The following is a 15,659-nucleotide window of genomic DNA, read 5'->3' as shown; positions in this document are numbered from 1 at the left end:
TACACCTGGGAACAGACTTTGATCTACCTCAATGGAATGAATATAAGATGCAGATATATGAAAATTAAACAAACAAAACCTGTCTTGCTATATATAGCATTCAGTGATATTCATACTGTATGTAGAAGACTATGTTTTTGTCTTCAGAAATTGTAATTGAAAAGAAATACACATTAATAACACTAACCTTAAGAGAATCAATAAAGAGCTATCTGTCTGGCTGAAGTGGTCTTTGTCTAACTCTCCTGTTGCATTTCCACATCACATATACTTGATGCTTATTTGAAAAATAATACAGTCAAACCCCAAATCCCAGTAACCAATAATTAGAAAAAGTGAGTCAGGTTTCTCAATGCGGTATATTATGTTTATTCCTTGCAAGAATTTAGTGCTGTGCATTGCTGAATACTTTAAAAACTAGCATAAAAAAAGACACTGTTCATTTTAAGAAAGGGCTGCGATATTCATTCTGACTGTGTTTAGGCTGTTAACCTAGATATCTAAGTTAGTAACCTAGTATGCCTGCAGAGTTAGGAGGGAGACAGCTGCCTACTGCAAACTATCCAAAGTATCTAAAACTCTCACTTTAACATCATAATAATCCAAAGTTTTCCCTTTGGTAAATAGAAAGGGGTATACAGTGCACGAAGTGCTACTTCATACCTCATTAATAAGGATGTATTTATTCCGGACCACTGACTAGAAGAGATTTCTGAAGACAGAAAGGCAGTCTGTTCTGTAACATTAACCACATGGGAACTACAAACAAGATAGCCTTTTACAACTTCAAAATTTTGTTTGTCGATTCCTACTAATTAGAGACCAAGACCCAATATGACTACCCTCCTCAAAAAATTAGGTCTCCATAGTTATTGTAGTCAGTATTTCTGCACTGCTTGATGCTCATATCATGAAAGAAGAACAATTACGAATGATTGTGGTGGCCCGGGAAGTAATTGCTGAAGTTCGTGTGTTGCATAAAATTTAGGTTGACTCATTATTCTCCCTTAAACTCATGCTCTTTCAAAAATGCTCGGACACGTGAATGAATGAATGATCTGCTCTGATCCTGTTACAGACATCACTGTTTTTTAACAGACATTTTATTTAGCAACACTAGCAAAAAAATTAAAAAAGTAAGCTGATGAGCTTTATCTTTCTCCAAGTGAAATCTGGCTTAGGGTTCAAAGGAATTTTGTTCCCTGCATCTTTTCATACCTAACTTGACCCATTTGTTTTAGTAACGTAACTACAGAACAAACTGCAACATTACAAATGTTGTAAAGTAATAAGAGCAGGTCTTGCCCAGAATCTTCTAAATCTTCTGCTAAATATTTTGACCCTGCCTAGTTGACTGAGAACAGAATAATACCTAAGAAAAAAACCTAAGTTTTTGGATGGAAATCATTATTTCTGAATGAAATATACGTGTGTATGTAGAACATAAATATATAAATATATTCTTATAATTTAAAATTTCTTTTTTGCTGAGTTGACAATGGGAGTTCACAAGTAAATAACTGACCAAAAAAGTCTTCAGAAAAATAAAAAGATACACCTTTAAAAAGGTTAATATAACAATTTTCTTAATTTTACAAATTTACTTACAAACAAATATTAATCCACCAAGAAACATCAGGCCAATGGCAGAACCGCTAAGTGTGGTAGCACCAGTTTGGGCGTATCCACCAGGATATTCATTTCTGCCGTAATCAGTATCCGTGCTTCCAGTATAAGTGTCATAACCTCCAGTGTCTGCACCAGTGTCAGTATCCCAGTCTGTGTTGGAGTCACTGCCGCCACCTCCTTCATACCCAGTCCCATCATAGTCTTGTCCTTTTCCTCCACCAGCCTGGCTTCCTCCACCACCAGCACCACCACCACCTGCACCGCCAGCTCCGCCACCACCAGCACCACCAGCTCCACCACCACCAGCACCACCAGATCCACCACCACCAGCACTACCAGCTCCACCACCACCAGCACCACCACCAGCACCACCACCACCTCCAATGATAACAACTTTTGTGGCCCCACTGCTGCAGTAATTGCGACTGTCACATCGACAAGCTTGCAGAGGAATCACATACGGCTGCAAGCAACTTCGACCTTGGCTGTCTCTTACTCTGATAGAGATCTTGTAAAGATAAAAGTCCATGTTCTGATTTACTAATTCTGCAGAGGAAGCTTTGGGAGGAAAATAAGAGGAAAATGTTTAGATTAAGGTGTTGACTCTGAATATTGCACAATGATACAATATTGTGAATAATATTAAGGTCTTCATTAGATTCGTTCTTACATTAGATTCGATCTTCAGTTACTTATGCACAGACAGTACTTATTTAAAGCTGAAACATGATCTTGACCTATGCTGTTTTTTTTCAATATTGCAAAACTTCAGCTAGATCAGTCTAGTCATCACTTTTTAACTTGAGAAACATAAAAGATGCCAATGCACATTCTTATACCTTACTGATGATTTTCCTCATTTTTATTCCCATGATTTTTAATATAAATTGCAATTTTTATACACTTTTTTTTTCTCTACTACAAATTTCCATGATAGTTATGCTTTCTATTTTTCAAAAAGTATTTCAGTTTTTTAAAAAAATATTTAATGTTACAGTTGCATCTGTCCAGGAAAAATGAGACCAAGGTATGATATTTACCATTTAACATAGCCTTCTATGCATACAGTAAGTTATACAAATTTTGTCATTTAGTAAAGTGTGAGATTTGATGAATTCATTAGCTAATTCAGTCCTATTGAAGGAAATTGGATAAGCTCGGAGACTGAATTGTTTTCTTAGAGATATAAAAAAGCAGAATTTGCAGTATGAACTGCAAAACCTGTAATCTTTGTCATTTTCATAAGACTCTCATAAAAACAGAGACAAACTAAGAACTTTTTACTCTAATAAATAAATATAAGAGCCTTGCCATATACTTAGGATTTTTCTTAGATAAAAATAAGAAGTTATCAACTTATTGCTTTTGAATTGCCTCATTAAGTTTAAACCAATAAAGTTGGTTATCATAGACTCATGCACAGTTTTGCTGTTTTCTTTTGACCAGCACATTTTTAGTCTCCTTTAAAATATGAGAACTAGATAAAATATATGTAATGATTCTCCTTTGATTCTAACATTAATATATGTACATGTGCAATTTCTCTTTGGATTCATATGAACATAAAATCACATTTAAGTGAGAAGAATACATTTTAATGACTATTTTACTTTTTTTTTAGTAAAAATGTATCCTAATCTGTTATCTCAGATAGGAGCTTATTACTATGATATACTGTTATAAAATGTGAGTAAGTTTACCATTTATTGATCTGATAATCCATGTGGTTTGAGGTTCACCATGTATGCTGAATGTAAAGGGGAGGGCGTATTGATCATTTATGCTCTTTGCTGTAATAATCACTGATGGGGAATGCATACACACTTTCCTTAATTCTGTATTAATAGCTGGACAATTGTCTCTGGTGTCTTGCATTGTAAGTACAATGGTTCCAGTAGCAGTATATCGAGGAATCCCTGTAAAAAGAAGGTATTTTTGATCAGGAGGTAATATTGATACTATAAACAGTGAGTTCAGATGGGAAAACATGGAATTGAAAAAGATGTATTGAATGAAGAATTTTGTTTCAGAACTCAAAATCTGTTTCTTACCTCTGGTAATAGCCAGAACTTCTGCTGTGTACTGCCCATTTCTTACATAGGAGGATTCCCAGTCAATAACTTTGCTCAATGTGATTTCCCCAGTGTTTTGATTGATTCTGAACCAGGCACCTGGATCACGTCCTATACTGTAACTGTATTTGGTGTAGGAAAAATATTCAGAATAAAGTTGAATAAGAGACCTAGTTATTTGAGTGGAACAAATTATTTCAGTTACATGGACTCCATATGCTATAGTGGTCTACTTCATATTCATTTTGTAAATTATACTTGTCACTTCAGAAAATTTTTCTTTAGGCTATGCTAGATGCCAATGTATTTTGACCTATTCAAGTAAGATTTCTGTAGGTGTCAAAAGAGGTACACCATAAAAAAAAAAAAACAGTAATAAAGGAAGTGCATAGAGCCCATTATACTTTGAAAGTGATATCATAATCTAAAAGTAAATGAGACCTATCTGGATCCTGTAAAGCTTTAATAGAACTCTTGATAATATAAATAGCTAAATCCACGACTCTTCCGATAATCTTTCTATGGTTGTGTTCGCTAATAATTTTTCAGTTATATGAAAACTTTTCAATTTTTTTTTAATTGGGTGCATTTATTTCTATACTTGTTTAAAAACAAAGTATTTTTCTATTAAAACTGTTATGAATTTCATGAGGAATAAATACAAAATCAATTTATTTATTTTTTTACTATGAAGTGAGCCAATTGTGACTTCTATTCTGATTTTATAGTATTATCCTTTATTGTGGTTCTCTGCTTGCTTTATTTAGAGATGCTGACAGATTCTCTATTTTTAGTAAATATTTCAGATTGCACAAAAAGAATATCTCTAAGTTAGGTCACAAAAATCAGTTCTGATTTATTTAAATTGTCTCATGCACAAGGCTAAGAAAAGTGTGTCGGAAACAAGAACAATCATAGCATAAGAATATAATATTCTATTTCTATTATTCTATTAACAATTTTTTTATGCTGTTTTTAATGTACCCTTTGTAAGTACCCTTTCTACTTCTTTGACTGCAATAGAGATTACCAAATACTTATTCAATTGAAATCTTAAAGAATTTTTCCATCTGAGGGGTAAAGTAGAGCAGAGCTTACATAACATTATTTGCAGTAGTGCCTGTGTCCTCATCAAAGGCTGTGTATGTTCCCACAACATAATTCACCCTTGTTCTTTGTGGTACAGATAAGATCATTGCAGATGGGTTAAATATTGGCGGTTCAATCACATTTTTTACTTCTACTATGAGGGGTGTTCCAATGACTTGATATTGAGACATAACAGAATGGTGGAATTCAGCTCTGTTCCTGACACCGATGCTCAGTGAGTGAGTTGGGATATGTTCATAATTCAGTTCCTAAAAAAGAAAACATGGAAAACCAGAAAACAAAACTTCCCGGACTTCAATCTTATTTAAGCCATTCAAACTATGTTATTTTAAATACTTGACTGACAGAGCTGTTAATTTTTCATATTTTTTAACAAAACAATTTAATATGATTATTTCAAGAGCTGAATCACTGCATTTATCCATACCTTAATTACTCTGAGGATTCCTTGATTTGTAGCTGGATCCGTAACAATTTCAAAGTAGTTATCTTCATTACCAGATATAAAGAAAAATTCTGCCAGCCAATTGTCACTAAACTCTTCATCAGCATCCAGAGCTTGTATTCGTAGAATTTCTGAACTGAGTGAATTTTCTGAAATACTTGCTGAAAACTGGAATGACAGATAAATATTTATTAGCAAACACAACTGACCACAGATAATTTTATTTAAGATTGTCATGTCCACAGTCAATATTAAAATAAAAAATAAAAAATAAAATTTAATAAAAAAAACCCTGTGTGTTCTATGTAAATTGTTTTGATTTTGATTGCAGATATAAAGAGCTGTGTCACTCCAAACGTTTGCAGAGGAAGCTTAGCAGAAATGGATTTGTGTTTTCTGATCATGATGCTTTTGGTTTTAAAAACTTACGGAGCTTTGAGCAAGAGTTGGGAAGTTGTCATTGACATCAATAACTTTCACATGACAGCTACAATGGGATGAAATTCCATCTGCTGCTCCATCCCGGTCTGATGCCTTCACAACCAAAGTGTAACTACTGTGTTGCTGCCGCAGAAAAAGAAATTATCCTGTTACAAGAAACTCTACATCTTATAAAATATAAATAATAATGTCTTGCCACTGTTTCTTCATACAGGAATTTCCCTCTGATGTTTCATTTTAACATGTATATAAACATGTATTTTCCCAATTTTTTCTTTTTTTTCTTTTTTTGGAAAAGGCACACTTTTTCTCTCTCTCCCCTCCCCCATGCTGTTCCCACCTTGCTTACCTTCCCCCCCATGTGCCCTGGCATCATATCACTGTTAGAGATACACAACAGCATCGTGTTATTTGACTTGGGAAATAGAAATAATACCTCTCTGTCAAGATAATTTGCTAGATGGAGTTCTCCAGTATATTTATTCATAATAAACATTGGCTGGCCTGAAGGCTCCTGACTCTCTATCTTGAAGGCAATTTTAGAGTTCAAGTGATTTGGTTCATCGGCATCTGATGCAATTATTTTCATCACCAGCGTGTCTGTGAATAAAATAAAATTAAAAAAAAATTAAAACTGAATCATAAAATCTGCTTTGTTCCTGCAGAAAAAGAACATGGTGCTAAATATCAGGTGCAAAAAAAAATTAAAAAATGCTATCTTACTGTTGACATTTACGAAGAAAAACAGCAGCTTAATTTTGTTCTGATTATGATGAAATGTTAATGACTTCGAAATTCATTAAAGACTAATGTTAGGTGAAATAAAGTAGATTTTCACTGAGCTTCCTTAAACTGCCATAGGGAATACGTAAAATTGGTGGCTACTGAGCCTGTAGATATCCACATAAGAAATCTCCATGGTTTAAAATGAGATTTTCTAGAAGTTCAGATATGACTGATTTATTCTAAGTTTTCACATTTAATGGAACTGTGCGAGCATACAGTTAGGACCTGGAATATTCAGTATTTGTACGTGGGCAAAGAAGAGAGGGAAGCATTGCTCTAGCACTGAGCTTGAGCCGTGCTCCAATAACATTCTGAGCCATCCTCTGCTCCAGTAGCTTTGGGGAAAGTATGTCATTGTCTAAGAAAAAGTAGAATGAACACACCAGGCTTATATGAACTATATTCTGGATTCTTCACTGACTTTACCATAATAGGCATAATGTAGTTACTCACTGTCCATACTGCATTCTTCAACAGATCCTGTAAATACCGATTGTGCAAATATAGGAGGATTATCATTTATATCCAGAACTCTGACTCGAAGTTCAAGAGGTGGTTCCAAATCCATACCAGTCACTGAGTGTTTTGCAAAGCAGCGTATCTAGATAAAGATATTTACTCATTTTAAAACCAAAAGCAAAGGAAGAAAAGCAGCAATCTGAAACAAATGAAATAGAACATTTTTCTTCTTGTGCTTTTCCTATTCCAAGCTACCTCCATCATTAAAAAGGGAATAAACTGAAGTGTACTTACGACAAATACTGGGGTCACTTCCCTGTCCACTATTGATGTTATATTAATTTCTCCTGTTCTTGGGTTAACAACAAATATTCCATAAGGGGCACGATCAATTCCAACTCCAGAGATGCTGTATGTGACTGGATTATTTTCTTCACAGTCTGATCGAATCTGCAATAGTAAATAATAGTAATTTATACTGAGAACTTTACAGAGATCACCCGCAGTGCTCTTTTTCCCTATTATTAGACTCATTAAAAATTCTTTATGGCAGTTTTTCTCCCAACCACATATCACAAGATTCAATTGATTGAACAAATTTAGGTATTTTCTACAAAACAATCAGCCTACAGCTGCATCTGTAGTACTTGAGTACTGGACAAGATTTCTCTTTCTTAGATTTCTAGCAGTGAAGTGTAGATGTTAGGGGAGACAAACTTCCAAGAGTAGCTGTACTTCCTTAGGGACAGTGTCATGGAAAGAGAATAGAATCATGAAATCACAGTATATCCTGAACTGGAAGGGACCCGCAAGGATCATCAAGTCTAACTCCTGACTCTACACAGCACCAAACAAAATCAGTCTTGTACAAATGTTCCTTGAACTCCGGCACTCAGTGCCATGCAGCACCTGTCCCCAACCCCCAGCTGCCTCTCCCCTGACACAGCTCCATGCCGTTCCCTCGGGCCCTGTTGCTGTCACAGTGTGCAGAGCTCAGCGCTGCCCTTCTGCTCCCTGTGAGGAGCTGCAGCCACCATCAGGCCTCCCCTCAGCTCCTCTGCTCTGCACTGAGCAAATCAAGAGACCTCAGCTGCTTTCCTCAGGTCTTGGCCTCCGGACTCTTCGCCATCTTTGTTGCCCTTGTTTGGACTAATATTTTTATTCTTCTTATAACGTGGAACTTGAGTTCTTTGCTTTGTTGTCTACATGAGTCAGGCACCATCCTTGAACTTGCGCTCATTCAAGGAGTTTCTAAGAGTCAGAAAAGAATATCTTGACCTAGTACACAGACACTGCACAGTAAGGAGACTGTGGTTGAAGCTCTCCAGGAAGGAGACTGACTGCAATATTCTAGGAAGCTTTTGGTCACTCCTCAGCAGCTCTGTGCATTTGCCTTATGAGACTGTCTCAGCAAAGCTGGAAATTCTTAGTCACCTTTCTTTTATTCTGCATTCCTTGCTTTGACTAGTCTAAGCAAATGTGCTTTTAAATCTCTTTTATTAGCATGTCTTTAGAAAAAGCTTCCTTGTCAGTGGACACCTCTGCTATGCTTTCTACTTACTCTGGCAATTGGATTCCTTTTAGAATTATCTTCTCCTTCTCTACAGGCTGCAGCAAATTTTATCCATTCACGTTTTTGTCTTCTGAAAGTTTTCCATCTTGCCGTTCCATTTCCATTCCATTCTTTTACCTATGATACAGAGTTACAGTGTCACATCACCAGCAACCTCAATATATTTTCAATTAATGCAGATATTTAAAGCATCCCACAACAAGAAGGAAAAAAGAAATTTTTATAGAATATATGTTTTTAATATGTTAACGAGTCCCAAACTCAAAAACTGTGCATGTGTTCATTACAAGTACTCCTGTGTAGGAGAAATTCTTTTGAGAGGATGAACAAGCTGTTACTTGCAGCTGTTTAATATTTAAATATATTTTCAACCTTCAAGCTCAGAAATGCCCTTTTTTAGAATTTTCCATGTCATTCTTAAATTATGTTTCACAACATCAAAAATCAGTTTCTAAAGAAATATTTATTACCTCTACATGAAATCCTGTGCTGAAATCCAGGAGTACCTGCAAGAATGATAGAAATATTAGCATAAAAAATGCAGGGCAAAATGCAGTAGTTCAAACCCAACCACTGTACGTTGCAGAATTGCAGGGCAGGAGCAGTATGTTTTCTGAAGTCTATTTCAATAACCTATCTAGGTCACAGCTGAAGTATTTCTGTGAATTTTATTGTACCATTCATTTTTTTTCTATATCCATCACTTCAATTCCTTGAAAATTAATACATTCAAAATCATTTCTGTCTTTCAGGGCACTGTGAAGAGATGTGCCGTAGCAAATTTTAAGTTATACCTATTATCAAAATGCAACTTTCACATGGATTCTTAGATTGTAGCCATCTCAGCTGAAAAAAAAGAGAAAGTAATGGCTGCAAGATTTATTCTAAATAATTTATTCTTTATTTTTTTCTTACTTAGTCTACAGTAGACCTGAAATACTTCAATACACAGTTTTAACAAAAGGAGAAAAAAATTTCTTGAAGTTAAAGTATAATGGGAAGCCTACTGAAATCAGCAGGTAGGCTTCCCTGCTTCAAAGTTCAGTGGGCTTTGATTTGAGGTCTAACTACACAACCAAAGGCTTGAGTAAATAAAGTTCAGAGAATTAGATGCAATATGAAATTATTTTAAAATTAAAATCATAGAAAATAATCAATTTCTTGATTAGCAGAATTTAAAAGAAAGCACAGTTTCATTAACCTTCTTCCTAAATAAAGTGTGAAAATGAAATTCACTTAGTCAATATATCTCTTCAGAGCTTAGGTTTAGGATCTCTCGGCTCTCTTCAGATCATGAAAGGTGAAGAACGTGGATTTGCAGGACTGGATGCTTGCTTCATTCATCATTGGGAGAAACAAAATACCTAGGTGACTCAAAAAGTTGGTGCAGAGTTTGCCTTTTCTTGCCAAATGTGACTAATGGTTATAGTTACCAAGTTTCCAAGTTTATATAGTTTCCCAGTAAAGTTTAATTATTTATTTTATTTTTTGACTGACATTCTGTTTTGTGTATTTTAGGACAGACATTGCATGGATATAATCTGTGATGACCTTTTCTTTGTTAGTAACTTCACGTCATGGGAGTTTCCTAAATTCAAGTGTATTGCAAGGTTGTTCTCTCAAGACTGAAAGATAGGCACAGACTATTTTCCTCTTAATTCATGTTTAAATGCAATATTCATGTTACATGCAATAGAGTAAGATTAGATTAATCTGTGAAGGAGAGAGTTTATAATGTGACTTTGCCTCTTTGTTGTGTACAGTACATTGATATTTATGAGACTGCCCATGGAGTAAGATTTTTTTTTGTTTGTTTGTATCTTTGAGCAAGATATTGACACAAATTGCTAAGAAAATAACTTTGCAGGAAAATCGTTACAGTTGTTTTAGGTCTTTGAAAAGGAAATAGATATGTTCATGCTGTGTTAACCACATCGGTATTGCTTTTAATATCTTCGTGACTGTTTAAATCTTCAGTTGGCATTCATTTGCAGTCATTACTCATCTTGGAGAAGGCAGTCTGCAGTATCAGACTCCATTTAAGCTGTGGGGTGCTTTCACCTTGGTAGCAACTAAAGCCTGTACTTTTTAAATCCCCTTTGTGGCTTGGGGAAACATGGGAGAGTGGAAGGTGCTGATTACACCCTCACCAGAGAGCTAACTGATAAAGTCCACCAGAAATTGCACTGATTCAGCGTTTCATATCAGTCGATCACACTGTCATAACAGAGCTTGCTTTGGCAAGTACAGCGAAATCCTCTCCACCCTTAGGCTGAAATCCTTTCTGGCATGCAAGCAATTGTCTTGACCCAGAAAATTATGAGTATACACCTTCTAATGCAATTCCAGTGAATCTTGTCTGCTGACTGCACCTATGGCATATTCTGTTATTTAACAGTGAAACTAATATCTCACATCCAGTCATGTCACTCTTGTGCTTAAAAGGCCTAGCTGAAAATCTGTGTTGGGTGTCTCCGTAAAGAAAAAGCTATAAAGAATTCTCTTTTTTAAAGACATAATATTCATTAAACCCCTTACTTCTAGCCTATATGGAGTTCTGCTTCCAAGAAATGAAAAATATCCTTTTTACACAAGTTTCATCCACTGGAGCACCAATGATGGGAGCTCCAATAATTAATTCATCAGTAATGTTGGCAATTGTAAATTAAGGCCCTCTGTTTCCAGCTTTGTCCCTTACTGATGAAGGCAATAATCCTGCTACTACATGTTGCCAATAGAAAAATCATTAAAGAAATCTTGATGGTTTTGAATCCTGAGTCCTCAGTACAGTTTGTGATGTTTCTTGAAAATCTTGATCTGATGAACCCGATGTCTGTATTCAGTAACTCTCTTTCAGTTACTGCTAAGGGACTGAGGGCACACAGACACCAGATAAAGTTGCCTGGTTCACCAGCTAAACCTAAGCAGTTCTGGAGTGACATCTATTCAGCATGATCCAGGGCTGAAAAATCTCCTGCCTTCCTAATGTTTTCCATCCATTAGCAGCTAGAAGGCTCCCCTCAACTCCAACTGCCAATGTGTAACATCTCTATGTGAGGCAAACTCTTTTTTTCTGTGCAATTTCCAGTGAAGAAGTACATTTTGACATCTGTTTGCAAGATAGTTTTGTACTCTCTAAATAGTGAACAAATTTCCCTTTTAAACTAGCATCTGATTGTCTGCATGCTGTACGTTGCATAGATTCAGTGATTAATGACAGTTTAAACAAGAGGAGGCACTGAAATATGTGGAATGTATACTGAGGACCTTGGGGCAGGCAAGCTGACCAGGATGAAATCAAGATGTGCTGTCCCTGAAAAATGCAGAGAAACTTGAGGCTAGTTGCACAAGCTGCTTCTGGTGTGGGCTGGGAAAAGTGCAAACAGAAGACATATTTATTATGACAGTCATTCTCACAGTAGTCTGTCTGAAAACCTGTATTTTATTATGATGAACCCTATACAGAAGATGATGCCTTAGAGTCACACTGGAGTTATTCTAGGTTTATTCTGATGTAACTGGGAACAGAATTAGGCCTATAGGATGTGCATGGTTCTTTGCACCTTCAAAGCAATTTACAAACACAAATTAACTAATCATTAATTGACTGCCGAGCAATATTATATATTATACGCACTTACGGAATCCTCCCTCCTCCACCTACTCGTATCTAAATGACTGAACATGCCTTTAACATCTTCCCAGCATTATTCATATTGGATCTCCTTCTCACTCTTTGAAGTCAACGGCGGTATTGTTACTGGTTGTGATGGGAGGAGTGCTGAGAACTCACATACATTATATGACTCATCAGGGTGCCATGGTAGCTCTGGTTGTGTCAGCGTTTTGAGACTTTTACGTCTTACTCAGCCAAAGCTTTGACTTGCAAAGGGTTGAAATATGAACCTTTCCCATCATACGTTCTGCACTTCTTTAAGAAAAGATGTACCAATGCATGTGAAATAATGACAAGCAAACCTGAAATATGAAACTCAATCTTGTCTTAAAAATAAGCCATTTGATAACTTTAAATAAAAAGAAAGATCGGTTTTTGTCTGTATTTTTCATTTTTGCAGGTCACTAATGAATGTGCTTTCAGGTTTAAGGGGAAATTTCGGGGGATGATTTTTCTGCCAGTTTGTCTTCTGCAAAAGTTAGCTGTTTGTGTTTCTTCCTGCCTTAGCATGTGAAGTCAGTTTTTTGTACTGTACCCCAGATGGAGGATCCGACTCTTATTTCATCCGAAATATAATAATATTTATGTCAGTCAGAGGAATAAATTCCAAAATTGTGTTTATTTTAAACGTATTTACTCAAAGAACAGACCACTTTGGGAAAGATTCCACTGATATTGTTTCTTTTCTACTGAGCAAAGTGGCAGAGGACAAGTCATACAGAAATAATGAATTTCCGTAGTGTAACTGAGCCCAACCATTAAAAAATGAATAGAAAAGTGATTTTGATGGACATTGTAAGCCATTATCATTCAAATTTTGGTTTTTCAAGTTAGATGTGCTCTAATCATGCTCTCCTCAATAAATTTTATCAGTAATGTCAGAATTCTAATATGTCCTTGCACTATAAGACACATTAGAGTCTCTAAGCTAGCACTCTACTGGCTCTGAATGCCATTTAGGAGCCATTTTTACTCAGAAATGTAACTGCAGATTTAAGAAGCTCATCTTGGGTGATACTTCTGATGCAGAATTGCTTTATTTTCTATTTCTACAACATTTTTTAAATTTTTCCAAGTAGCCTACAGTTTCCTGGCTACACCCTAGTAGATGTTTGGTATGCAAGTGCCAAAGTGGAGAAGATTGAGCCCGTTAATATTTTTAAGTACAACCCAGTTTATGAGTAGGAGGTGTAACTAGAGCCTTACAACTGGAAAATAAAGCATAGATAAGACATGGGAAAATATAGCCAGACAAAAATGCATATGAGAAATGTGGTGAATTTAAAATTATTAGTTGTCACATGATGGCTGGCAGGAGAAGAGTCATACCTGATCAAACAGGTTATTTCCATAAAACGTGTCAGCGCAAGTACCACAAACAGAACTCCCTTACTCATGAGAATAATGCCTTTGAAGTCATGTGAGTAGGGGTTGCAGAATCAGTCCCACCAATGGTGAAATGCATATGGAGAATTATTAGTTTCAGAGCTGGTAACTTTTCTTTTTTTGAGATGCAGCAGCGTGCTAAAATATGTGTAACTCCACAGACTTTTTATTTGATACATGTTATTAATCATATACTAAGCAGACATACACTAAGGTAATTTTCATGAAAAATTAATCAAGCCAAAAGCCAAGACTGCTTTTCAGTCTTGTACTAAAATAATTTACATAATATACTTAATCTCTACAGTTTGTCCATCACTTTCCTCTGCAGCACTGAAAGATACTATTATGCTATACATGCCACCAGGACCACTGCTGTGCAGGGAAGCATGCAACAAGAGCAACAATCATTTCCTCTGGGAGTTTGAATATTTGATACTCATCAAAACATAGCGTCAGTTTTCTTGGTCACTCCTTTTTCTTGACACATCCCAAATCAGTCACAATCATAACAATACACTGAAAGAATGAAAATACTCAAGGTTGAAGAGAGAAGATAAAACAGTAAAAGCTCTTCTGAACTGATAGATTTAAATGCAACGCAGTGAACTTCTTTTTTAAACTGTAACCCATCTGGAGTGTGTAACATCAGGTAACTGAGTAAAATGAATATTCACTGATGTTATATAAAAATCTGGCACTCTTAGCACAATGTGCAACATGCCAATCTCAGAGACCTGCTTGCTTCATTATACAAGTAGAAACATATCCGAACCATAGCGTGCTTTTGCCAAGTTTAGTCATTATTTTCCTGGCAGCTGCCTTGTGTGAGTTAGTTCTACTTTACTGATGTCTGCAAGATACAACCCATGGATAACCTTCTTTAAACAAGTTTCAGGATTTTGTATGCTACAAAAACATACTCCTTTTTTTCCTGACCACTATAGCTCCAGAGTTGACAGTGAAAAGGAGTTAACAAAGTAATACATTATGTAAATCAAAAGCAACAAGAAAACATAACTATACAATAAATTCTATCCTTTTCAGTCTTAGGGCCCTAAAGCTCTACCTAAATTTAAATGAGCAGCACAGATGAGTGAAAAAGTCCATGCAAAAAGGAAAAAAACACAATGCAGGAGTAAAAGGGCCACCGTAATTCCTTTAAGTCATTTCTCGCTAAGTTCCGTGCCTTGATGAACACATTATACAAGTATTTTGTTTCACCATAGCCACAACTTTCCTTGTACAGTAAAAAAAACAAACCCAAGCAGTGACACTTTCATCATGCATTCGCTTGCTTGGCACATGGATGCTCCGACACACACGCACTGCAAGGTAGGAGTTCTTTGTAGTATGAAATAAGTAATAGTAAGTCTTGATTTTTGCTTGGATATAATTTTCACTACATTCCATCCTTTTCTCTCGATTAGAGATTCTTCCAGTTCTGAAACTATCCAGTTTAGAAAAATACATTTGCTTTTCACCTTCTCTCAATTAACAAAAAATAAAGACATAAAACAAAATAATATCCAGTCAGGTTATCAGGATTTCTTTTAGAAATGATAAGATTTTTATTTTAAAAAGGGACTCCTTAAATAGTACCCATAACAATATTCTCCTGAAAAGTGAAGCATTAAACATGGAAACATATATTAAGCATCAAAAGACTACAAAATCATAATCAAAAGAAACGTTTGTGAGCATTTAATGAAAAAACCTAAATTACTTGTATAGAATTCTTAGAAATGAATTTTAAAATGCGAGTTGTGCTAAATTCACAAGATTTTCTGGGATAGGGGGTGGAGAGTTGTTAGTTTAAACCGTGAAATGTAATGGGATGCTGAGGAAGATTCAGTCGGCACAAAGTTTCCAGATATTGTTGTAAAATTTGACTTACCAATAAGAGGAAAAGAAAAGCAGCTGTTCGGTGAGGGAGCCAATCCATTGCATCTGACTTCTTGGATACAAGTCCAACTGAGTTATGGTTGCAAGCCTGTTCCTTTTCCCTCCCCCCCCCAGTCTGGTGTCTATGTAAAAAGACACTCGGTAGATGTCCTTATACTCAGCCTTTCAAGGTGTCTC

General features: G+C 35.8%; 1 protein-coding gene and 1 long non-coding RNA gene across 4 annotated transcripts in view; one reads left to right on the top strand and one right to left on the bottom strand.

Annotated features, from left to right (window-relative positions):
• Positions 1–1,993, top strand: part of LOC109366780 (uncharacterized) — a 15,997-nt gene extending 14,004 nt beyond the window's left edge. For all 3 annotated transcript variants that reach the window (XR_014882472.1, XR_014882473.1, XR_014882474.1), the window contains exon 3: positions 1,852–1,993. This is a non-coding gene — a long non-coding RNA (uncharacterized LOC109366780). The remainder of the gene's footprint in view (positions 1–1,851) is intronic.
• LOC100543458 (desmoglein-4) overlaps positions 1–15,659 on the bottom strand; it is a 22,117-nt gene extending 6,458 nt beyond the window's left edge. The window contains exons 1-12 of the mRNA XM_085220943.1: positions 15,475–15,659; positions 8,986–9,021; positions 8,504–8,632; positions 7,237–7,392; positions 6,937–7,084; positions 6,134–6,297; positions 5,686–5,820; positions 5,239–5,424; positions 4,800–5,059; positions 3,681–3,823; positions 3,330–3,545; positions 1,609–2,187 (exon numbers count right to left, since the gene is read on the bottom strand). Coding sequence (XP_085077069.1) covers positions 1,609–2,187; positions 3,330–3,545; positions 3,681–3,823; positions 4,800–5,059; positions 5,239–5,424; positions 5,686–5,820; positions 6,134–6,297; positions 6,937–7,084; positions 7,237–7,392; positions 8,504–8,632; positions 8,986–9,021; positions 15,475–15,522 — 2,200 coding nt within the window. The 5' untranslated portion in view covers positions 15,523–15,659. The remainder of the gene's footprint in view (positions 1–1,608; positions 2,188–3,329; positions 3,546–3,680; positions 3,824–4,799; positions 5,060–5,238; positions 5,425–5,685; positions 5,821–6,133; positions 6,298–6,936; positions 7,085–7,236; positions 7,393–8,503; positions 8,633–8,985; positions 9,022–15,474) is intronic.

Source organism: Meleagris gallopavo, chromosome 3, assembly GCF_905368555.1.
Source record: "Meleagris gallopavo chromosome 3, MGAL_WU_HG_1.1, whole genome shotgun sequence".
Taxonomy (NCBI): domain Eukaryota; kingdom Metazoa; phylum Chordata; class Aves; order Galliformes; family Phasianidae; genus Meleagris; species Meleagris gallopavo.
This window is presented reverse-complemented; position numbering and strand designations above follow the sequence as displayed.